This window comes from Zalophus californianus, chromosome 17 (assembly GCF_009762305.2).
Source record: "Zalophus californianus isolate mZalCal1 chromosome 17, mZalCal1.pri.v2, whole genome shotgun sequence".
Classification (NCBI taxonomy): domain Eukaryota; kingdom Metazoa; phylum Chordata; class Mammalia; order Carnivora; family Otariidae; genus Zalophus; species Zalophus californianus.
The window spans coordinates 46,675,574-46,699,627 of NC_045611.1; the positions used below are offsets into that span (position 1 = coordinate 46,675,574).

At 51.5% G+C, this 24,054-nt stretch overlaps 3 protein-coding genes across 3 annotated transcripts; 1 reads left to right on the forward strand and 2 right to left on the reverse strand.

Annotated features, from left to right (window-relative positions):
* Positions 1–3,554: 3,554 nt before the first annotated feature.
* LOC113936478 (interferon lambda-3-like) lies at positions 3,555–4,877 on the reverse strand. The gene is made up of 5 exons (XM_027619730.2): positions 4,704–4,877; positions 4,336–4,413; positions 3,939–4,082; positions 3,741–3,824; positions 3,555–3,650 (listed from the first exon to the last, which is right to left on the reverse strand). The coding sequence occupies exons 1-5, from the start codon at positions 4,875–4,877 to the stop codon at positions 3,555–3,557; spliced, it is 576 nt and encodes a 191-aa protein (XP_027475531.1).
* A 2,892-nt stretch (positions 4,878–7,769) lies between these two features.
* LOC118356422 (interferon lambda-4-like) lies at positions 7,770–10,075 on the reverse strand. Its single transcript, XM_035724903.1, has 6 exons — positions 9,871–10,075; positions 9,493–9,668; positions 8,730–8,801; positions 8,480–8,623; positions 8,162–8,236; positions 7,770–7,993 (listed from the first exon to the last, which is right to left on the reverse strand). Exons 1-6 carry the CDS (start codon positions 10,073–10,075, stop codon positions 7,895–7,897), a joined length of 771 nt encoding a protein of 256 aa, XP_035580796.1. The 3' UTR covers positions 7,770–7,894.
* Positions 10,076–19,961: 9,886 nt separating this feature from the next.
* Positions 19,962–21,851, forward strand: LOC118356423 (interferon lambda-4-like). Its single transcript, XM_035724904.1, is given in 6 exon segments — positions 19,962–19,989; positions 20,192–20,367; positions 20,823–20,894; positions 21,001–21,144; positions 21,387–21,461; positions 21,630–21,851. Coding segments are annotated over 6 exon segments (594 nt in total). The 3' UTR covers positions 21,729–21,851.
* Positions 21,852–24,054: the final 2,203 nt, after the last annotated feature.

The window sequence follows — 24,054 nt, forward strand, 5'->3', positions numbered from 1 at the left end:
GGGGGAACCAGAGAGGGAGAAGGGTGGTACAGGGACATGTCAGAGGGTACTGACTACCTTCTTCACAGACAACAATTACCAACTCTAGACAAAACAATCAGCAACTCTGGACAAAATGATTTTTAAAAAAAACTATTTAAGGGTGCCTGGGTGGTGCTCTCAGTTAAGTATCTGACTCTTGGCTTTGGCTTGTGATCTCAGGGTTGTGATCTTCAGGTTGTGATCTCAGGGTCACGATCTCAGGGTTGCAAGATCAAGCCCCGTGTCCCGCTCTGTGTTCAGTGAGGAGTCTGCTTGGGACTCTCTCTCCCTCTCTAAAATAAATAAATCTTTCTTAAAAATAGAAAAAAAACAACTATTTAGGGGTGCCTGGGTGGGTCATTCAGTTAGGTGTCTGACTTTTGATTTCAGCTGGGGTCGATCCCTCAGGGTCGTGAGATTGAGCCCCATGTTGGGCTCTGCGCTGGGCGTGGGGCCTGCTTAGGATTCTCTCTCTCCCTCTGCCCTCCCAAATAAAAAATTTTAAAAATTAAAAACAATTATTTGGAGGCACTGGAGAGAAACCAGAAGCAGGTAGAAACTGGAGAGGATTCAACCTTCAAATGCACTGTGTGAGATCTAAGTTCATAGGGCTTTTCACCTGGGGATGCATCTCTGTCCATGTGGCAAGGGACAGCTAGAACTTAAGTAGAAAACCATAGTCCTTGACCTGAGTGTCAGACACTAGAGTTTGGGACTTCCAGAGCAGTTAGAAAGTGAGAAAGGATATCTCAATGTGGAGGGAGCTCCAGAAAGAAAGGACCCAAGTCTGTATATATAACTTACCCTGAATCTTTAATGTGCTGAAAGAGAAAAAGGCTGTCAACACAGAATTCTATCGCCACTGAAAATATCCTGGAAAATTTTAGGCAAAATAAATTGACTACTCTCATTCCTGTCATTCAGCAGGAAAGGAGAAAGGAGAAGAGACAGGGATTGCTATTTCCTGACTCATAAGGTGTTCAGATCACTTTCACTTGCATGCATTGGGCAATACCAGCTGCCTCAGGTGCAAGGGAGGCTGGGAAATGTCGTCTTTGGTAGAGCACTCTGGAATTCACTTAAAACTCGGGGATTCTCTAAGTAAAAGAAGAAAGAGAGAATAAATATAGATACAGCTAGCTGGAGTCTTTGCCACTTCTGCTTTTTGGCCAATTAGGTGATTGTGTGATGGCTGGATCTGTGGCAGCCATTTTGTGATCATGAGGGGAGACCGTACTAATACACTGAGAATGGAGGAGTAGCCAGGTGGAAAGAGCCTAGAACCACTATGACATCACGCTCTTGAAACCAGCACTGTTCAATACAAGTGTTATGTGAGCCACATATGTAATTTTAAATTCAAGTAGCCACATTTAAAAAGTAAAAAGAAATATATTAAATAATATATGATCAATAAATATATGAAATATATGAAATGATAAAGAATATATCTAAAATATAATTTCAACAGATAATACAAAAATTATTACTGATTTTAGCCTTTTACAGTAAACAAAAATTCTGTACATACATCCATCTACTCCCTAGCTCTGCTCTCAGAAAGAATAGAGACAATGGTATTCCTGTAGCAATCAGCCCACCTAGCACCTACATCCTGGTCACTAAATACTGTTCTCCACCGAAAGTAACCAGATCTTCTTGGAGAAATGGCTCTTTACAGAACTGGGGCAGGGCAAATTTTACTAAAAATCTTATTCCAGGGGCACCTGGATGGCTCAGTCAGTTAGGCATCCAACTCTTGATTTCAGCTCAGGCATGATCTCAGGGTTGTGAAATTGAGCCCCATGTTAGGCTCTGCACTCAGCAGGAGTCTGCTTCTCTCCCTACCTCTCTCTCTCTCTCTGCCCCTCCCCCCTAAAATAAATAAATACTCTTTTTTTTTTTTAAGTCACATTCCAGAAAGCAAGGTGGTGCTCAGAGAATGATGGGGACACACAAAAGGTCATAGGCGCCCTCTTGAAAGTGTTCCCATTGACCTGATCGGGGACAACTGGAACAGCAAAATAAATGAGAGTAAGGAATTACAATCCACTGAATAAAATAAGAAGCCATGAGTCCATGCTGATAGAAATTAATCAGTAAATACATAAATGAGGGAGAAGAGAAAAGCTCTTCCTGACAGTAGAATGCCAGCTAATAAATGTAGAAAGAGAATCACTGGTTGGTAACTGTCCTGACAGTAACAACCAGGCGAACACCATCAGTGCATGCCAACATGAACAGGTTGGAATTTGAGGAGGAATATGCATTTACCTAGTCTCCAAGTCTCCCCCCATACTCACTTGTTACAAAGAGGGAATAGTCACTTTACAGCGGAGAAACTTCACAGGCACAATCTGAAAAAAAAAAAATTAAATAAAAATCCCTCAATTTCTGCAGTATATTTTATACTTTGAGCCCAGCTCAGCTTATACTAGCTTCGTATCAAGGGCATCGCTAGCGATGTGTAGCCCGTGGACCATACGGGACCCTGCTGTTCTGGACTTCTCGGGTATGATGACAAATGTTCTTCTTATGAAGGCATTTTAGTTAATATAACTTTATAAAAGAATGCATCGAAGTGATCCACTCACATGCCCTCAGAGAGAACACAGATGCACACAATCACACATCTACTGTGGTAGGCTGCATACTGGCCCCCCAAAGATGCCCACCCCAATCCCTGGAATCTGTGACTACTTATGTTACGTGGCAAAGGGGTTTTGTGGATGTGATTAGGATTTGTGGACTTTAAAATACGGAAATTACCCTGGATTATCCTAGTGGGTCCAATCTAAACACTGAGTCCGGAAGAGCAGAGAACTTTCTTGGGCTGGAAGTAGAGAGAAATGTGCCAGAAAGGGGGAAGTCAGAGACCCATTCCAAACGTGAGAAGAACTTGCCACGCTGTTGCTGGCTCTAGAAGTAGGGTCTCATGCGTCAAGACCAGAAAGAGGCAACCGAGAGCTAAGGATGGACGCTCACAATGTCACAAGGGAACGGGGACCTCCGTCTTACAACCACAAGGAACCGATTCTGCCGACAACTTGAATGAGCTTGGAAACAGGTTCTCCCCAGAGCCCCCACCCCATAAGAATCCAGCCAGCAGCACTTTGTTCAGCCTTGTGAGACCCACAGCAGAGAAACTCTCGAGCCCACCTGGATTTCTCACCTGCAGAAATGTGAGATCTGTCTTACTTGGAGATGCTAAGTTTGTGATAATTGGTTACGTCAGCAAAACAAAAACAGAAACAAAAACAACAACAACAAAAAATCGCCAAAAAACAAAAAAACCTAAAAATTTAGTCCACACAAACCCACAGTCCCACACCACAAGGAGCATTGTTTCCTCCTTTTTTTATTTGCACAATTTTTATACAAAGTAGAAAAATAAACATTTTATTGGGTCCGCATTTAAGAATCAATGCACATAAATACATAAATAATGACTGGGTGGCAATACATTAAGAAAAGTGGTTGATGCATAAATAATATCTAAGCTGTCAGGACAGGGTGCAGGTGGGTCTCGGGGATCACACACACAGGTCTCCACTAGCCACACATTTCAGGTCCCGGGTGAGGAGGCGGAAGAGGTTGAACATGACAGAGGCTTCCAGGCAGCGGAGGGACTCCTGTGGGGAGGAGGGGCTGGGTCAGTGGCTGCCTGTCATCTGGGCTCCCAGTTGTCCCCAGCCACTGCTCACTCCCTGGTCACTCACCTTCTTTGGGGCCTCGTGGAGCCGGTGCAGCCAGTGCTGGAGGCGGCCTCGGGGCCGGAGCCCTGCTGGGGGCTGAGCCTCGACCTGTGGGCAGAGGAGGGTGGTGTGTGAGGCAGCGCCTGGGACGGAGGGGGACGTTCAAGTGGTCAGAGCGCAGACAGGGCCTGGGGGCCTCCCCCGCTCCCCCCGAGCACTCACACAGGCCTGGAGCTCGGAGTGGATGTGGCGCAGTGTGTGAAGGGGCTGGTCCAGGATGCCCCCCAGGGACGAGTCAGCCATGGTCTCCAGGACCTTCAGGGTCAAGGCCAGCTCAGCCTCCAAGGCCACAGGGCGCTCCCACACCTGAGGATGGGAAACAGAGACAGATGAGAGTTGCGCACGAGAGAGGACAGGTGGGGTGGACTGAAGCAGGGACAGGTGACCGTCGGGGGACAGGTGAGAGGGCCCAGCCAGGTGCTGGTGGGGAGGGGAGGCGGTGCGTGGTGCTGGTGGGGAGGGGGGGAGAGAGGGACACATGAGAAGGTGAAGGGGCGGCCTAAGGAGCCAGAGGAGCAGGGCCAGGGGAGGGCAGGGGTGGCCCTGACTGTCCCCTCACCGGCAGCTGCTGCAGGTCCCAGGTCCTGGGGAAGAGGCGGGGGCGGCAGCTCCAGGCCTTCAGGGAGAGCGACTCTTCCTGGAGAGCAAGGGCGGAGGTCAGCCCCCAGCAGGAGGGACAGAGGGGAGAACACTCCAGTAGGATTGGATGATGCTAACAGCAGGAGGAGCTGAGGTTAACTAGCAAAAGGGTGGTAGAGGCACCTCCACCACAGGAGGGGTGAGTCTGCCCACTGTGGGACTGGGGGAGGTAGCCCGGCGAGGGAAGGGCGTAGGTCCCCCTTTGGGGGAGGGCAGCATGGTAACCCAGAGAGGCGGTGGGGGGCGGGGAGGTTAGCTCACAGCAGGTGGGGCAGTGGGGAGACTCACAAAGGTGTCCTTGGCCCTCCTGAAGGCCTGCAGCTCTTGCGGGGACAGAAACTGGAACTGGGCCAAGTGGCAGCCCCTTTCATCCGGGAGGACTCCAAGGGGCTTGGGGCCAGGAACTGCTCCTGCCCTGGTCAGCACCATAATCATCAGCACCAGCAGGCAGCCCACAGCCATAGCTGTGATACGGAAGGACAGAGAGGTGAGGGGTCAGGGAGCATCAGGCGCTGAGGGTGAGGTGAGGGTCACGGACCATGATAGGGGGCTCACCCAGCTTCATTCCTGGACCCTGGTCTCCTTCAGCAGATAGCAGAATCTGGATGTTCTCTTAGAAGCTGTCGCCTGGGGTCCTCACTCAGTCTTGTTGGGCGTCTCTGACTTCAGTGTCCTCCTCTGGATCCCCGCAGACTGTTCTGTCTGTCTGTCTGTCTCTGAACTTCCAGCTCTGTCTGAGATGTGATTCCCACCTGAGCCCCATGGTGCAGCTTTTAACTTAGACAGATGGGCAATTCCAGCTGATGTAGGAAAAGTGAAAACACAGCCACCACCAGGGGAGGCCCCAGGCTGGGGAAGCCCAGAGCCAGCTGAGCCACGGGAGCGGGAGCGAAAGAGGAACTGGACTCTGATTCAGCGTGTACCTGCGTGAAGGTGAGTTCTGAAGATGAGTCATCGAGGGACTGGGGCAGCTTCAGCCCTGCCAGGAGGGGTCACGGTGCCCGGAGGGGCTAGATTCAGGCCTGGGGTGGGAGGGCACAGAGGGACTTGCTTTTCTGCAGGGTGCCCTCATGCAGGGAGGGGAGGGGAAAGGCACCCTTTGGGCTGGTGCCACAAAGAACTTGGAACTTCCAAGAGGGAGGCTGTGTAGGGGAGGGGAAAGGCTGCTGGGTGCAGGAAGAGAGAGTCAGAAAGGCAAAACACCAGAGAATTAAGAGAGGACACTGGCTCTTTCCCCACCTGTCCCCACCTGCTATTGACAGAGAGAATGGGGGGGAGAAGAGCCTCCAGGCACATCTTTCACTGTCCAGGCATGAAGGACCCAGGACTATGACGCTCTGCTAAGGAACTGGGGTGTGCCCAAGGACTCCAAGGGAACCAGCTCTGTTGTGACAAATGCCTTCGTTTATGCACTGAGTCCTTATCCAGTCCCAGGCACTGCCCAAAGTACCAGGAATTAAGCATAGAAAACAAAGAAACAAACATAAAACAATCCTTCACAGAGCTCATTACTAGAGAGGAGTACCAGACAGTGTCGGGGGTGGGGGTTGGGGTGGGGAGCACAAGGTATGTATTATGTCAGGAAACAGAAAATGGGGGGGAGGGAAATCATGCAGAGATGAGAGCAGAGTGCAGGAGGAAGTCTGTATTCATGAGCTGGCCTGAGAAAATGACGTTTGAGCAAAGTCCTAAAGGAAGTGAGGGAGGGAGCTATGTGAAGATGTGAAGGAGGAGCCTTTTGGGTAAAGGCAACAGAAGGTGCAAAAGGAAAACAGGACACCCCCCACTTTTGTTGAGCACTTGTATGTCTCACCTGGTCACAGAGGTTTTGCCACAATGTAGAATTGAATATCCACATTAACACCAAGCACATATTGTGCTTTGCCTACATTGTAAATAAGTAGTAACCTGCAGGGACTCAGAGAGGTTAAGAGACCTGCCCAAGGTCACACAGCAAATAAGTGATGAGGGCTGGATATTAATGAATTTTGTCTGACATCAAGACAGTATCCACAGCAGTCTCTGGCCTTTGTGTAGAGAGATCTTCTGAACTTGGAGGTGACAAATTTTTTGGAGAGAAAATATTAAGTCCTTTTTGACACTTGACCCCCACCGTAACCCGTCCTTTCCCTCATTCATAACTCAAGAGAGTGTAGACGGAAGTCCTCAGTTGGGAAAATCTTTGCGCTCTGACATATAAAATTGTCTTAAAACAAAGAGCAGGGATGTACCCAACTCACCTACCAGCGCGCTGGTCAATTTCTGTCAATTGCAGGGGCCTTAATTCAGGGGGGAAGACACTGCATCAACAGTGAATCTGCAAACTGACATCTTACCCAAAATTCCCAAACTTCATACTTGTTTTTCTTACAAAGGCAGTTCAGTGGGGTGGTTAAGAGCACTTCCAGACCCTGGAAATAAAGGGTCTGGGGTTCCAACCTGGCTCTGACCCTCACTAACTGTGTGACCTTGAGAATGAAGCATGCAGTTAGCAACAAAGATCACCAGCGCACAAATCTGGACAAGTTAAAAAAGTACAATTGTTTGTGTACTTATGTGTGTGTGGTTATTTAATGGAGATCTCTTATTAAGACCACACTATGACCTCACCTGGAAGCTTTGTAAACACTATTTCAATGTACATTACTCACTGGCAAGGACAGTATAATAATGTCACTGTATAGATGAGAAAACCAAGGCTCAGAGAGAAGGTATGTGCCCAGAGTTCCTCCATAATTAAATGGCAAGGTCAGAAATGAAATTCAAGTCATCTAACTTCCCCGGCTCAGCATTTTTACTGAACAGTGCACCCCCAAAATGGTCACAGGGGAAGCAACCAACACAAATGCAATAATATTTAATAAATCTGGCAATAAATTAACACCAGCAGACAGAATAGCGGATAAACACGGGAATTTTGCAAATACAAAACAGCCATAAGTAACAGAATCCAAAAACACTACAATAACTTAAGAACTTTAAGACCTTTCACTACCAAACCCCTCAGGGAATGTATGGGGCCTCCCCACTGGGGAGATTCAAGAGTCACAGATTCCTACAATCTCAAAGTGGGAGTTGAAGGTTCAAGGGGGGGGGGGGGACGTGTTCTGGGAGAAAGCCTCTGGGATTCTGGTAACCACAGAAGTAGAAACCGGTCCATGGTACGTGGGGGTCAGCGACCAAGGCAGACTCCAGACTCAAGTCTCTTCTAGCCACACCAGGCGCCTGGAAGATCATAGGGCAATGCGTCCCCTGGAAATATCGCTGCATCCGGGGAACTCGGTCTGGTCTTGGGGAAAGCGCCAGCACCTCTGGCCCTCAGGGCAGGTGGGTGGGTCCGGCCAACGCAGGCTGAGAGTCCCCCGAGCCTCAGCGCCCACTGGCTGAGACACCCGCCTGCTCCAATGCGCCAGCAGAAGGCAGCCCCCGCCGCCGCCCGCCTGCAGAGCCGCGGGCCCCAGGCGGAGCCGCGGCGGGGATCAGAGACAAGGCCCCGAGTTCGCCACCAGCTTCAGGTCCCACGTGAGCAGGCGCAGGAGGTTGAAGATGACGCTGGCTTCGTGGCACCGAGGCGAGTCCTGGAACCCGGGAAGCCGGGAAGGAGGCGGAGCCGGGTTGAGCCAGGAATTCCCTTTGGGACTAAGTCCCCTCCAGTCGCTCACCGCTCAGAGTCTGAGCTCCCATGCCGTGTCACCCTCACACGGTCCTCCCTGCGGTCTAACCGCCCCACCGCCTGCGCCACTCACAGCTCTCCGTGTTTGGGCACGCCTCCTCGGTGGCCGCCGGGACTTGCTCCACGAGCCTGGCCGCACCAGCTCGAGCTGCAGGGGGAACACGAGGGACATGGAGACGGCGAAGAACCGAGTGTCCCGGGGACTCTGCCCGTGACCCTCCCGGCCGCAGACCAAAGCCCGGATTGGGAGACCCCGAGACCACGCGAACCGTGGGGGGGCGGAACAGCTTGGCCAAGCGGGTGGGCCTGGGCTGGAGGCCCGGGGTGGGGTGGGGGGGGCGCAGAGCGAGCTGGGAGGGCCCGAGGGGCCGGGGGCGCGGGCGGCACTCACGCAGGCCCCCACGTCCCGCCGCGCGGCCGCCAGCAGCTCCAGGGTCAGGCCGGTGCCGGGGAACCGCTCGGGGCTCGGCAGGCGGCTCAGCACCGCCTGGGCGTTCGCCAGGTCCCGGACCACGAGGCGGAGGCGCGCGCACGACTGCGGGAGGAGACGGCGGGAGTTAGAGAGGCCGCGGCCCCGGCCCGCGCCGTCCCCCCGCCCGGCCCCCTCCCTCCCGCCCGCCCCGACGGCTCGCGCGCCTCACCCAGGGCCGCGGAGGATCCCTCCTCGGGCGGAAGGAGCAGTTGCGCGGCCGCCAGCTCAGCGTCTCCTCCTCCTGCGGGACAAGGGCCGTGGTGAGGCTGGGCCTCCTCGCCACGTCCCCGAAGCGCTGCGACGGCGGGGATTCCTGCACGTGGGACGCGCCTGGCCGGGACGGTGGTGCGGACTGTGCGCGGAATGCCGCAGCTCTCCGAAGGCGCGAACGGTGGCCGAAGGCACTCCGCCGGCCCCTTGCCCCGACGCGGAACCGAGCCCGCCTGCAGTGGGGGCGCCCTGGGCGGGGGCGAGGGGCACAGAGGCGGGGCCGGGGCTCAGCGCCCCCCTTCCCCTGCCGTCGGCGGCCCGCAAGATCTGGTGCTCAGAATTCTGCCCGGAGAGGGACACCTGGGTGGCTCAGTTGGTGAAGCGACTGCCTTCGGCTCAGGTCATGATCCTGGAGTCCCGGGATCGAGTCCCGCATCGGGCTCCCTGCTCAGCGGGGAGTCTGCTTCTCCCTCTGCCCCTCCCCCCTCTCATGTACTCTCTCTCTCTCTCTCATTCTCGCTCTCAAATAAATAAAATCTTTAAAAAAAATCTTTAAAAAAAAAAAAAAAAAAAGAATTCTGCCCGGAGATCCGAGCCGCCCTGCCGGGCGCTGGGGCGCAAGGGCCGTCGCAGAGCGGGACCGGCGGCTGGGACCCGGCCGGCCCTCGGGCTCGAGGGGTGGCGGGGGGACGGCGGGGTGGGGAGGTCTGGGCATCACTCACGTAGCGGTCCCTCAGCGCCTTGACGGCCGCCAGCGCCCTGGGGTCCAGCGAGCGGTAGTGTGACAGGAGGCAGCGCCGGGGCGTCGCCACGCCAGGGTCCGCCGCCTCGCCCGCCGTCAGCAAGACCCACAGCGCCACGGCCACCGCGGCTGCGCCCCTCGGCCCCATCTCTGCTCCTGCCGAAGGCGCGGGACGGCAGGCGAGAGTCCCAGCCCCTGCCTCTGCTGGGCCTCGCACAGGGGCTGATGCTCGGGGCGGCGGCGGCGGCGGGAGAGAGGAGGAGCCCGCAGACCCCCTCCGGCCGTCGGCGTCTCTGCGCTCCCTGCTCCCCTGCGGAGTGCCCTCGGTGCCTCCCGCTGGCCCCGGCGTGGTGCCCACCTCCGACAGCGGTGCCTGCGCCCTCCATGGCGGCTTTATGTGAGCGGCGGAGACCCGGTGAGCCGCGGGGCTTTCCCTCGCGATCCCGCTGAGCTTTCCGAACGTCAGCGCTGGCCGCGGGCCGGGTGGGATGCCCGCCAGCGGCTGACGACTTTACCCGCGCGCGGGACTCTGCCAGCCATGACTCGGCCCCGAAATCTGCCATCAGTTCTGGACCCTGTCCCACTCTGTACCCTCTCTTCTTGTCGTCAGCCTTGGCGTCCTTATCTCCGGTCTATATATAATACAGAACTGTATCCGATGGCTGTATAGCAATCAGCCATTGTATAGTGCTTATTGTGTCCTAGACTCTGTTTTAAGTAATCCATACACAGGTGTCACTTAAAAAAAAGATTTTATTCATTTATTTGAGACAGAGAGCATGATTGGGGGGCAGAGGGAGAGGAAGAAGCAGACTCACCGCTGAGCAGGGACCCCGATCCGAGTCTCGATCCCAGGATCCTGGGATCACGACCTGAGCCAAAGGCAGACGCTTAACCGACTGAGCCACCCAGGTGCCCCAAGGTATCACTTTTAATACCCAAAAAAGGGCTCTGCAAGGGATGCGCTATTATTAACTCCATTTTGTAGATGGGAGAAGTGAGGTACAGTAAAATGAAGGAACTTTTCCAGGGTAGGTAGTACCTGGGGGAGGCTGGATTTGAACCTACACACTGTCCGGCCCCAAGGCTTTCTCTCTAAGCCATAATTGCCACTACATATTTGATTCAGCTCCTCTCTCTCCATCTCTGTTCATCTCATTCCATTCCTTGTTCTCGCCTGTGTAGAGGCCTCCCGTGGCTCTTGTTCTTGTTTCTGTCTCTGATTTTGTCTCGCTCCATCGGTATCTCATTCCTTTTTCTAGCAATCATCCAGCCCAGGATCCCTCTGTCTGTCTCTGTCTGTCTCAATCTCCTTGTTTTAGTTTACAAATAAAATCTACTTCACCTTGCAACTACTATCCAAAAAAAAATCTACTACTTTTTCTGATAACATTAGCACTGCCTGTTCATGGAAAATACAGAAATGCATAAAGGAGAAAAAATACCCATTGATAACTCCACCACCTACCTCTCTCCCCTCAGCCCAACTCTGGAACCATGTTTCCAATGTGTAGAAAATTTATGCCTGTTTATTTGTGCATATGTTTCCTTTTTTTTTTTTTTTTTAGATTTTATTTATTTATTTGAGAGTGAGAGAGAGCATGAGAGGGAAGAGAGTCAGAGGGAGAAGCAGACTCCCCACCAACCGGGGAGCCCCATGCGGGACTCGATTCTGGGACTCCGGGATCATGACCTGAGCCAAAGGCTCAACCAACTGAGCCACCCAGGCGCCCCTGTGCATATGTTTCCTGATTACTAAAGTAACACATCCAAAGATTCAGTCAATACAAAAACACTGGACTTGGCGAGTTAAAGGGAGACTTTAATCCCATTTCCTGGAGGTAATTCTTTTAAACAATTAGTAGCAATTCTATGGGCTATCTCCCTCCCCTCCACGTACACCCTCTTCTTTTTCTTTCTAGGAATAAGTTCTCTTAAACTGAAATCAGGCTGTACACAGTTGGGTAGCCTGCTTTCAATGTCTTACCATTCTCTCTCATTTGCATTTCTCCACATCTTTAATGATACTGTACCAGTTATGGCCCCAGCAGGAAACAGATGGCCCAGTCCATTTAGGATAATTTGAGGTGAGCTTAATACCAGGAGTATTTACAAAGGGTTTGGGTGGTGAAGGTAAAGGATGAGGGCAGTGCAAGGCCTTGGGGCCCTGGATGGGGGAAGGTCTGTCCTGCTTAGGCCCAGGGGGAAGGGAGAGGGGAGGGAGTGATTACTTGACCTGGGAAGGAGAATCTGGTTCGCAGGATGGACAAATACACAAATTGTCGTGACCCTGCGGGGAGGAAGCCTGGGGATTAAATATACTCTGACCTCTCAGAGAATAAATACTCTCCTTTCCTGTCCCTGGGCCTACTGTGAGGCCTCCGATTGGCTGCACCCAATGGAGGCCAAAGGCCAGCCTCCTGGGCTCTGGAGCAGGGGGGAAGCAGTCACTGGGAAGAGTGGTGCTTGGGGGGTGGGGCAAAGGAAAACATCCCACATAAATCACTATTAAGGCTTCCATTCTAATGGCATCATTTAGTAACCAATGCCCTCTTGGTGGACATTGAGGTTACCTCCAGGTTTTATTAAAGCCATGGTTCTCAAGGCTGGTGGAGAGGGAGGTAGCAATTTGTTCATTCTCTTGACAGCTGAAGTTCTTAAGTTGAAGAAAATTTACCTCCTCGATTTTTTTCTTTTGTGGGTTGTGCTTTCGGTGTATCTCGAAAGTCATCACCAACATCCAAGGTCCCCTAGATTTTCTCCTGTGCTGTATTCTAGGAGTTTTATAGTTTTGCACTTTATATTGAGATCTATGATACATGGTGAGGTACATGGTGAGTTATATCATACAAACAAGGGACTTGAACTCATGACCCTGAGATCAAGGCTGAACTGAAATCAAGAGTTGGTCGCTTGGGGCGCCTGGGTGGCTCAGTTGGTTAGGCGACTGCCTTCGGCTCAGGTCATGATCCTGGAGTCCCAGGATCGAGTCCCGCATCGGGCTCCCTGTTCAGCGAGGAGTCTGCTTCTCCCTCTGACCCTCCCCCCTCTCATGTGCTCTCTCTCTCTCTCTCTCTCTCTCATTCTCGCTCTCTCAAATAAATAAATAAAATCTTAAAAAAAAAAAAAGAGTTGGTCGCTTGGGGCACCTGGGTGGCTCAGTCAGTTAAGGGTCTGCCTTTGGCTCAGGTCATGATCTCAGGGTCCTGGGATGGAACCCCAAGTTGGGCTCCCTGCTCAGCCGGAAGTTGGCTTCTCCCTCTGTCTCTGCCCCTCCCCCCACTCATGCACGTGCTCTCTCAAATAAATAAATAAAATTTTAAAAAAATAAGAGTTGGTTGCTTAACTGACTAAGCTACCTGGGCACCCCTGTTCATTGCTATTTTTTTAAGATTCATTTATTTATTTGAGAAAGAGTTGGGGGAGGAGCAGAGGGAGAGAATCCTCAAGCAGGCTCCCCGCTGAGCACAGAGCCCAACCATGACCCTGAGATCATGGCTTGAGCTGAAACCAAGAGCCAGAGGCTTAACCGACTGAGCCACCAGGGTGCCCCTGTTCATTACTTTTATACAAGAAAACCATAGACTTTATTATGTTAACTTGTGTCCTGCAACCTTGGTATAATGATGTATTGGTTCAGAAATGTGTTTTTAATGCATAATATTAAATACACAGGACTATGAAGAAAACTCATTATATTGAAACACAGTTACCAAAACATAAAAGCAAGTTTGTAATAAGTAATGCATATGCCTCTTTATCAATGCATTAAGTAATAAGATACTGCAATAGGTTTAACAACTACTATCCTTTTGAGGTAGTAATGAGAGTAAATAATATATCAAGACATGTGCCACATCTGTAATGGACTATGAAAATATCTGTGATTTCTTTTAGCAACAAAGTCACAGTTTCTGCTCTTACTATTGTGGTTCGTTGCTTACATTCATAATGGAAAGAAATGCTAACTTTCAGTTAGAGACCAGTGGAAATGAAAATGCATCTTTTTCTCATGCAAGTTCAGCCTCCCCTGAGTCCGACAGTGGGGGTGATCGGTGGATCCCAGGTTAAGGTAGACCTGCAGCAGTTAAATGGAATGAAGCAGATCTATATGTATTGACATGGAAGAATCTTCACGACATACTAGAGAGTGAAAAAAAAGTACACTGCTGAACAATACACCTAGTGTGGAGCTACTTGTGTTCAGAAGTACTCGCATGTGCAAAAGCAGTTCAGTGGAGAAAAACAGCCTTTTCCACCAAAAGTGTTAGAGCAGTTGGACATGCACAAGCCAAAAAGTGAACTTTGATCTAAACTTCACACCTAAAATAAAAAGTAATTAAAAATGGATCACAGACTTAAATGTAAAATATGAAGCTGTAAGACTTTTACAGGAAAAAAAATCACAAAGAACATCTTTGGGATCTAGAGCTTGGAAAGAGTTTTTAGGCTTGACACCAAAGGCTCAATCTGTAAAGAGGACAATTCATCAACTGGACACAACTGAAAACTTTTCCTCTGCGAGAGACCATGTTAAGTGGACTGAAAGACGAGCTGAAGACTGGGAGGATATATTTGCAAACCACCTATCTGATCAAGGACTAGTACCTAGAGTATACAAAGAACTCTGAAAACTCAACAGTAAAAACTTAAACAGTCCAGGGGTGCCTGGCTGGCTCAAGTGGGAAGATCATGCGACTCTTCATTTCGGGGTCATGAGTTTGAGCCCTGTGTTGGGTGTAGAGATTACTTAAATAAATAAAACTTAAAAAAAAGTAAATAGTCCAAATGGGAAGTGGGCAAAAGACGTGAAGGGACATTTCACCAAAGAGGATACACGATGGGAAATAAGCACATGAAAAGATGTTCCACACCATTAGCCATTAGAGAGATGCAAACTAAAACCACAATGAGATCTCATTACACAGCTATCAGAATGGCTAAACCAAAAAATAATGACAACATCAAATGCTGGTGAGGATGTAGGAGAAATTGATCACCCATAGTTGGTGTGAGTGCAGAAATGGTACAGCCACCCTGGAAAAAAAGATTAGCAGTTTCTTAAAAAACTAGACATGCAACCGCCACATAACCTAGCAATTGTGTTGCTGGGCACTTATCCCAGAGAAATGGAGACTTATGTTCCCACAACATCTCCCATGTGAATGTTTATCGCAGTTTTATTTGTAACAGTCAAAAACCGGAAACAATCCAGATGTCCTTTAACAGGTGATAGTTAAACAAACTGTAGTACATACATACCATGGAATACCATTCAGCAAGAAAAAGGAACAAACTCTTGATACACACCTGTCTGTGTAAAGCTCCAGGGAATTATGCCGGGTGCAAAAAGCCTATCCCTAAAAGTTACACACCGTAGGATTCCATTTATATAACACTCTTGAAATGGCAGAATTATAGGGGCGCCTGTTTGGCTCAGTCAGTTAAGCAGTTAAGCATCTGCCTTCGGCTCAGGTCATGATCCAGGGGTCCTGGGATCGAGCCCCATGGGGGGCTCCCTGCTCAGCGGGGAGTCTGCTTCTCCCTCCTCCTCTGCCCCTCCCCCACCTCTTGCTCTCTCTCTCTCTCTCTCTCTCTCTCTCTCCCTCTCTCGTAAATAAATAAAATCTTTTTTTAAAATGACAGAATTACAGAAATGCAGAGTGGATTAGTGGTTGCAAGGGCTTATGGAGGGGATGGAAGGGAGTGAGGGACCTTTGCGGTGATAAAGTTATCTGTATCCCAACTGTATCAATGTGATATTGTATTATAATTTTGCAAGATGTTACCATCAGGAGGAAACTGGGTAAAGGGTATACAGGATCTCTTTGTATTATTTCTTACAATTGCATGTAAATCTAAAATTAGGTCAAAATAAAAAGCTTTATCAACACAATCACACACAAGTATTATATATTGCTTCGGGAGCTATATGGTGTATCTCGAAATGTATAAAAAAGGTTTTCAAACATACATATCCCACGCTGATTAATAGGGGGGTGTCTCTGGAGAGGGCATGGGAACTGGGGAGATGATCCTTGGAATATTTAATCTCGTCAATAATATTTTAGTTCCTGGGGCGGCTGGCTGGCTCTGTCCATGGAGCTTCCTGACTTTTGATCTTGGGGTTTTGATTTTGAGCACCACGTTGGGTGTAGAGATTACTTAAAAATAAAACCGTTAAGAAATATTTTATTTCCTTACAAGGAGAGGGAATTCTACCTGAGTAATTAAAAATTTAAACCAGGGGCACCTGGGTGGCTCAGTTGTTAAAGCGTCTGCCTTTGGCTCAGGTCATGATCTCAGGGTCCTGGGATCGAGCCCCGCATTGGGCTCCCTGCTCAGCGGGAAGCCTGCTTCTCCCTCTCCCACTCCCCCTGCTTGTGTTCCCTCTCTTGCTGTCACTCTCTCTGTCAAAAAATAAATAAAATCTTTAAAAATAAAATAAAAATAAAAAAATAAAAATTTAAACCAACTCAGAGTGCCTGGCTGGCTCAGTTGGTGGATCGTGCAACTTTTGATCTCCAGGTCATGAGTTCTAGCCCCACACTGGGTGTAGAGGGTGCTTAAAAATAAAATATTAAAAACAACTCATTGGATATGGGGGAATTGCTAGCTCATTGATTCCTTAATTCCTGGTAGGATGAAAAATTTTTGAGAGATTTCTAAAAGGTAGAGCATGTTGATCTGACCTCTAGACCTGCTGATATGGCTGAGTAAAATGCTGGGCTTGCCCTCCAACCTTCTGCTACTCTGCTGATAATCTCTACTTACCAGATCTTTTTTCCAGTCTGTACTGGGCCCTCAGACACTGCATCTGTGTCTCTGGCTTATGGTTGGGTTCAGCCAACGGGAAGGGTGGGCAGGAGATTAAAGGGAGGACGTGAGCAAGGTTGGGGTATTTATTCTCTGCCCTCCTTGTTCCCTCCCTGTAGGGCTGACGTCTGACAGCGGCTGTGTTCCTGTTCCACTGTCTACAGCCTCACCTCGCTATGATGGCACCAGCTCTCCATGTTGCTAGCCTCTGGGTACAACACCATCCCTTACTGGTTCCCTTAACCTGCCCACTTTGGCCCAGATTACGCATCTGGGTAGGTCACCAGCTATCCGTATGTTTCTTTTTTTCGTGAAATTTTTTCACTGGAATTGTTATTGAGATCATTGCTGCTTTGCATGCTATTGTACGAAATAATGCAGAGAGGGCGCCTGGGTGGCTCAGTCGGTTAAGCGTCTGCCTTCATGCCTTCAGCTCAGGTCATGATTCCAGGGTCCTGGGATCGAGTCCCGCCTTGGGATCCTTGCTCATCTGGAGCCTGCTTCTCCCTCTCCCTCTGCCTGCCGCTCCCCCTGCTTGTGGGTGCTTTCTCTCACTGACAAATAAATAAATAAATAAAATCTTTAAGAAATAATAATAATACAGAGAGATCCTGTGCACTCTTTATCCAGTTTCCCCCAATGATTACATCTTACAAAATTATAGTATAATATCACAACCAGGCAATTGACATTGATACAATTTGCCCATCTTATTAAGAGATCCTCAGTTTTACTCGTATACAGTGTGTGTATGTGTGTGCAGTTTTTGTAATGGAGTAGCAGTCTCAAACAGTGGGTCCCAAGAAACCTTTCCATTAGGGACTCCTGGGTGGCTCAGTTGGTTAAGTGTCTGCCTTCCACTCAGGTCATGATCTCCAGGTCCTGGGATTGAGTCTGCTTCTCCCTCTCCCTCTGCCCCTCCTCCCTGCTTATGTGCTCTCGGTCTCTCTCTCTCTCTCAAGTAAATAAAATGAAATTAAATTTCAAAACCTTTCTATTAGGTTAATATTTGTCTCAGTCCACTGGGCTGCTTTAACAAAATACCATAGACTGGGTGGCTTGTAAACAACAGAATTTATTTCTCATAGTGCTGGAAGCTGAGAGGTCCAAGATCAGGTACCTGCCCGGTCAGGTGAAGGCCCTCCTCCCGGAGGCCAAGTTCTCACCGGGTGGAAGGGAGCTTGGGAATTCTGTGGGATCTCTTTCATAAGAGGACTAACCCCATTCATGACTTCCTCACCTCCCAAAGGGGCCACAAACAAATACCATCATCTTTGTTGATTAGGATTTTGACGTCTACATTTTGAGGGGACAAACATTCAAGAGTATTAAATGTACTTTTTACTGTACATCATTCAAGCACAATAGCCTGCATTGCGGGGCTCAGTGCTGAATTACCAATTGTCGAGAATCTTCACCTGCTACATCTCTGTGTCCAATTCCACAGCACTCCACTCTTCCTACTGTTACCAACTTTACTTGTAGTTCTTCAGCCTTTGAAGACATGTGGCTTGCATTTCAGCCCCAAGTGTCTATCAGTTAAGGACACGTTTCCCTAACCCAAGCCAGCTTGAACAATGGACAATTTATGGACTTCTAAAACTAGAACTCCAGAGTTTAGGTGAGGCTTTAGGTGAGGGTTGATCCTATAGGACATCATGAGCCTCCCAATTTTGTTTTATCTTTTGGGTCTCCCTTCCACAGGTGGGAAGGCTGTTTACACTTACAAATTTCTAGATGGGTGCTAGCAGCTCGCCTGGCTTTACACTTCCTTCTTCTTCACTAGGCAAAAGACAGCTTCTTTCCCAAAGATGTCCAGGACTGAGATTTATTCTGACTGGACTGGCTTAGGTCGCATGTCCATAACAAACCCAATCACTGGAGCCATGGGGACAACTGAGGCAAATGGCGGCAACTCGGTCACATACCCCATCCCAGAGATTGGGGGGGGCAAGTCACCTTCCCAAAACCATCTGAATCTCCAACCGAAATGGGGGATGCTGGGATGGGTGGGGGGAGAGGTAATGGAAGGTTAGAAAGTATGCTGCATGGACACTTTGGGGGATCCTTTCTACTGTTTCCATAGAATTTCCCTCATGATTTTTTGGAGTTCTTCCATTTCAACCACTGTGGTGTTTCTTAAAACTTCTGTGCCTTGGGTGCCTGGGTGGCTCAGTTGGTTAAGCGACTGCCTTCGGCTCAGGTCATGATCCTGGAGTCCCGGGATCAAGTCCCACGTCGGGCTCCCTACTCAGCGGGGAGTCTGCTTCTCCCTCTGACCCTCTTCCCTCTCGTGCTCTCTATCTCTCATTCTCTCTCGCTCAAATAAATAAATAAAATCTTTAAAAAAAAAAAACTTCTGTGCCTTGGGGGCGCCTGGGTGGCTCAGTCAGTTAAGTCTCTCCCTCTTGAATTCTGCTCAGGCCATGATCTCAGGGTCATGAGATCAAGCCCTGAGTTGGTCTCTGAGCTCAGCCCTGAGCCTGCTTGAGATTTTCTCCCTCTCCCTCTCTCTCTCTCCCTCTGCCCCCACCACAGACAACGTTCGTGCACACTCTCTCTCTTTAAAAAAAAAAAGGCAAAACAAAAAACCTCTATGCCTTTGAATAAGAAGACCTACACTGAAAAAACAAAAAATAATTTTCTCATAATGCTGAAGAAGACCTCCATCTGAAAAAGTCACGATTTGCCTGTAATTATCAATATTTATTAATGAATTTACTTATCATTAGTAAGAGGTGGTCTCATGGAGGAAGCTTGGTTGAACTTGCCCAGAACATACCTCAGCGATTCTGTACATGGGCAGATTACTCTGTAGATGAGAGACAATAATGCACCACGGAGCATCACCACAGTAACAAGGACGGTCCCAAAGCCACATCTAGGAGCTGTGTGAGCTCGGGCAGGACTCATAGCCTCTCTGTATCCGTTTCCTCATTGGCAAAATGTCCACTAAGAAGAGGACCTATGTGGCCATGCTGCTGAGGAGAATAAAGCAGTAAGTACAAGAGAAGAACTTCAAGTGGGGCTTCGCGGATGGGAAGTGTTCAGTGCGATTCAGCGATGATGATTATTAACCATGATTGAAAAACTCACGTCTGACACTCCGCTTTTCAACAGCACACTCACATTTATAATTAAAAAAGGAATAGGTATCATTTAATAGACGACTCAGGACGACCTGAATGAGGAAAAGCCAGAGAGAACCCAGGGGGTAGTTTTCAGGGTGAGAGAGAAGGATAAACCGAGAAAGACAGGAATGTAAAGACAGGAAGAGCCTGCCTACGGGGCACTAGACACCCACAGTGGGAACTCCCGGAGGGCAGGCACTTGCGTGGGGGCTCAGAAGGGAAGGAAGTGGTGTGTTTTCAGTTCATTCCTAGAGTGCAGGAGAATGACAAGGCAGGCGGGAAAGACAAACAGCTGTCCAGCAAACACACAGGGGCAGCGGGCTCAGGAGAGAGGGTTGGGGCCGAGTCATGGCTGGCAGAGTCCCGCGCGCGGGTAAAGTCGTCAGCCGCTGGCGGGCATCCCACCCGGCCCGCGGCCAGCGCTGACGTTCGGAAAGCTCAGCGGGATCGCGAGGGAAAGCCCCGCGGCTCACCGGGTCTCCGCCGCTCACATAAAGCCGCCATGGAGGGCGCAGGCACCGCTGTCGGAGGTGGGCACCACGCCGGGGCCAGCGGGAGGCACCGAGGGCACTCCGCAGGGGAGCAGGGAGCGCAGAGACGCCGACGGCCGGAGGGGGTCTGCGGGCTCCTCCTCTCTCCCGCCGCCGCCGCCGCCCCGAGCATCAGCCCCTGTGCGAGGCCCAGCAGAGGCAGGGGCTGGGACTCTCGCCTGCCGTCCCGCGCCTTCGGCAGGAGCAGAGATGGGGCCGAGGGGCGCAGCCGCGGTGGCCGTGGCGCTGTGGGTCTTGCTGACGGCGGGCGAGGCGGCGGACCCTGGCGTGGCGACGCCCCGGCGCTGCCTCCTGTCACACTATCGCTCGCTGGACCCCAGGGCGCTGGCGGCCGTCAAGGCGCTGAGGGACCGCTACGTGAGTGATGCCCAGACCTCCCCACCCCGCCGTCCCCCCGCCACCCCTCGAGCCCGAGGGCCGGCCGGGTCCCAGCCGCCGGTCCCGCTCTGCGACGGCCCTTGCGCCCCAGCGCCCGGCAGGGCGGCTCGGATGTCCGGGCAGAATTCTGAGCACCAGATCTTGCGGGCCGCCGACGGCAGGGGAAGGGGGGCGCTGAGCCCCGGCCCCGCCTCTGTGCCACTCGCCCCCGCCCAGGGCGCCCCCGCTGCAGGCGGGCTCGGTTCCGCGTCGGGGCAAGGGGCCGGCGGAGTGCCTTCGGCCACCGTTCGCGCCTTCGGCGAGCTGCGGCATTCCGCGCACAGTCCGCACCACCGTCCCGGCCAGGCGCGTCCCACATGCAGGAATCCCCGCCGTCGCAGCGCTTCGGGGACGTGGCGAGGAGGCCCAGCCTCACCACGGCCCTTGTCCCGCAGGAGGAGGAGACGCTGAGCTAGCGGCCGCGCAACTGCTCCTTCCGCCCGAGGAGGGATCCTCCGCGGCCCTGGGTGAGGCGCGCGAGCCGTCGGGGCGGGCGGGCGGGAGGGGGCCGGGCGGGGGGACGGCGCGGGCCGGGGCCGCGGCCTCTCTAACTCCCGCCGTCTCCCCCCGCAGTCGTGCGCGCGCCTCCGCCTCGTGGTCCGGCACCTGGCGAACGCCCAGGCGGTGCTGAGCCGCCTGCCGAGCCCCGAGCGGTTCCCCGGCACCGGCCTGACCCTGGAGCTGCTGGCGGCCGCGCGGCGGGACGTGGGGGCCTGCGTGAGTGCCGCCCGCGCCCCCGGCCCCTCGGGCCCTCCCAGCTCGCTCTGCGCCCCCCCCACCCCACCCCGGGCCTCCAGCCCAGGCCCACCCGCTTGGCCAAGCTGTTCCGCCCCCCACGGTTCGCGTGGTCTCGGGGTCTCCCAATCCGGGCTTTGGTCTGCGGCCGGGAGGGTCACGGGCAGAGTCCCCGGGACACTCGGTTCTTCGCCGTCTCCATGTCCCTCGTGTTCCCCCTGCAGCTCGAGCTGGTGCGGCCAGGCTCGTGGAGCAAGTCCCGGCGGCCACCGAGGAGGCGTGCCCAAACACGGAGAGCTGTGAGTGGCGCAGGCGGTGGGGCGGTTAGACCGCAGGGAGGACCGTGTGAGGGTGACACGGCATGGGAGCTCAGACTCTGAGCGGTGAGCGACTGGAGGGGACTTAGTCCCAAAGGGAATTCCTGGCTCAACCCGGCTCCGCCTCCTTCCCGGCTTCCCGGGTTCCAGGACTCGCCTCGGTGCCACGAAGCCAGCGTCATCTTCAACCTCCTGCGCCTGCTCACGTGGGACCTGAAGCTGGTGGCGAACTCGGGGCCTTGTCTCTGATCCCCGCCGCGGCTCCGCCTGGGGCCCGCGGCTCTGCAGGCGGGCGGCGGCGGGGGCTGCCTTCTGCTGGCGCATTGGAGCAGGCGGGTGTCTCAGCCAGTGGGCGCTGAGGCTCGGGGGACTCTCAGCCTGCGTTGGCCGGACCTCCACCCACCTGCCCTGAGGGCCAGAGGTGCTGGCGCTTTCCCCAAGACCAGACCGAGTTCCCCGGATGCAGCGATATTTCCGGGGGACGCGTTGCCAAGGTTGCTCAGGAAAAAACTTCAAACCTTGGTCCACATTGGCCACTGACAACGCCCCCCGTGTCGTTGTCCCAACCCCTCTGGCCCCGCCAAGTACCCAGAGACAGTCTTACTTAGGTCATTGCCTGGGTTATTCTCACCATAACAGGGCTGGACCTCTGATTTGAACCTTCAACACCTTCTTTGAGATTCTATGAATTTGGGAATTTGTGACGCCTGGGTGGCTTGGTGGGTTAAGCTTCCCACTCTTGATCTCAGCTCAGGTCTTGATCTTAGGGTCGTGAGTTCTGTTGGGCCCCACGCTGGGTGTGGAGCCCACTTAAAAAAAAAAGGATTCTATGAATCTGAATATCCCCACCTGAGCTGGTCTCATTTCTTGAGGGATTTGGGGATCACAAATGTCAGAGTTCCCCGTTATTGTGATATTTTGGGATCCTGCTATTTATGTGTCCTCCTGTCTGTATGCCCTGCCTACCTGTGTTTTCACCAGTTTCTCCGGGTGTTTATTTTCACTTATTAAATGGTGTTACGCTTACTAGTTGGGAGCAATCATTTGGAGGTGGTGTGGAGGAAAGCCAACTTTGGACTCAGACTTGAATTTGATACCCAGATGGGACATTTATTTGCCAAGTTACTCTTAGTAATATACTAGCCTTTTCTGGCCCATAGTTTCTGCATCTGAAAATAGCCTAGTGATACTTCTCTTGGAAAGGTGCATTTACCATCCATCCCCCCATTCAATCACGCACTCATTCTACATGGGTCCTATTTCCTGGTTGCCAGTTATTTGCCAGGTATTGGGGTACAGAGCCGCAGTCCCTGTCTTCAGGGAGCTCCAGACTGGGGAAGGAGCCGATCATCAGTTTGAGGAGCAGAGAGGAGGCCAGTGTACTGGAGTCCAGAGCTCCACACAGGGGTGGCTGGGAGCGAGGTTAGCCAGGTAGACAAGGGCCAGGTCCTACATCTTCTGTGAGATCTTCAAAGCGCTTGGATTTCCCGGAGGATACATAGCGAGTCCTTGCAGGGTTTTTAGGCAAGGAAGCTGCTGCTCCAATTTATGTGTCTAACGTTCTGGCCTCCTAAGAGGAGAGGGAACTGGCATACCTAGGAGTGGATGAGGGAGTTTAGGTGTGCTATGATGGTGAGTTAGGTCTCAGTGGGGCAGAGAAGATGGTGAGATTTATTCATACCTTTTGTGGGTTCAAAACTATATATGCAAAGCAATGAGTTCTTGACCTGACAGGTAGAAGTGTCTCCAGTATGATAAAGAAGACAGTATGACTGTAGTGGTTACAAATGTGAACTCTGGGGCGCCTGGGTGGCACGGTTGGTTAAGCAGCAGACTCTTGGTTTCGACTCAGGTCATGATCTCAGAGTTGTGAGATCAAGCCCCGGGTAGGGCTCCGAGCACTCAGCGTGGATTCTGCTTGAGACTCTCTCCCTCTGCCCTTCCCCTTCTCTCTCTCTAAAATAAATAAATAAACCTTAAAAAATGTGAAGCTCTGAGGTCAGAGAGATCTTAGAATCTCAACTCTGCTCACCTAGTTACTGTGTGACCTTGGGCAAGTCACTTCAACCCTTAGTTTCCAATGGGTAAAATAGTTGTAATATCTTTCCTCACCAAGTGGTTGTGGGAATTAAAAGCATTAAGTCACGTCAGCTGCCAGGCCCTGGCACAAAGTAAGGACTCCATATTAAATCAATGTACCATTACTTTAAAAAAGCTTTAATATGGGGCACCTGGGTGGCTCAGTTGGTTAAGTGACTGCCTTCGGCTCAGGTCATGATCTCAGGGTCCTGGGACTGAGCCCCGCATTGGGCTCCCTGCTCAGCGGGAAGCCTGCTTCTCCCTCTCCCGCTCCCCCTGCTTGTGTTCCCTCTTTCGCTGTCTCTCTCTCTCTGTCAATTAAATAAATAAAATCTTAAAAAAATAAAATACAAAAGCTTTAACATGTAAACTGTCAAGAGAGGAAGTTTTATCCCAGGGTCCTATCTCTAAAACAGATAAAGGAGACAGAGCTGTTCCCAGCCCAACAAAAAATTTCTCATGTCTTTTTTTCAGGCTTTTCTTTCTTTTAATTTAA

Bases quoted from the DNA above. Each gene is read 5' to 3' on its own strand.
- LOC113936478 (XM_027619730.2), bottom strand. From the start codon at position 4,877: ATGGCTGTGGGCTGCCTGCTGGTGCTGATGATTATGGTGCTGACCAGG. The intron at 4,414-4,703 runs GTGAGTCTCCCC...CTTGCTCTCCAG, and splicing joins GGAGGGCCAAGGACACCTTT to GAAGAGTCGCTCTCCCTGAA. The intron at 4,083-4,335 runs GTGAGGGGACAG...TCCCATCCTCAG, and splicing joins GGGACCTGCAGCAGCTGCCG to GTGTGGGAGCGCCCTGTGGC.
- LOC118356422 (XM_035724903.1), bottom strand. From the start codon at position 10,075: ATGGCAGATTTCGGGGCCGAGTCATGGCTGGCAGAGTCCCGCGCGCGG. The intron at 8,802-9,492 runs GTGAGTGATGCC...CTTGTCCCGCAG, and splicing joins AGGCGCTGAGGGACCGCTAC to GAGGAGGAGACGCTGAGCTG. The intron at 8,237-8,479 runs GTGAGTGCCGCC...TTCCCCCTGCAG, and splicing joins GGCGGGACGTGGGGGCCTGC to CTCGAGCTGGTGCGGCCAGG.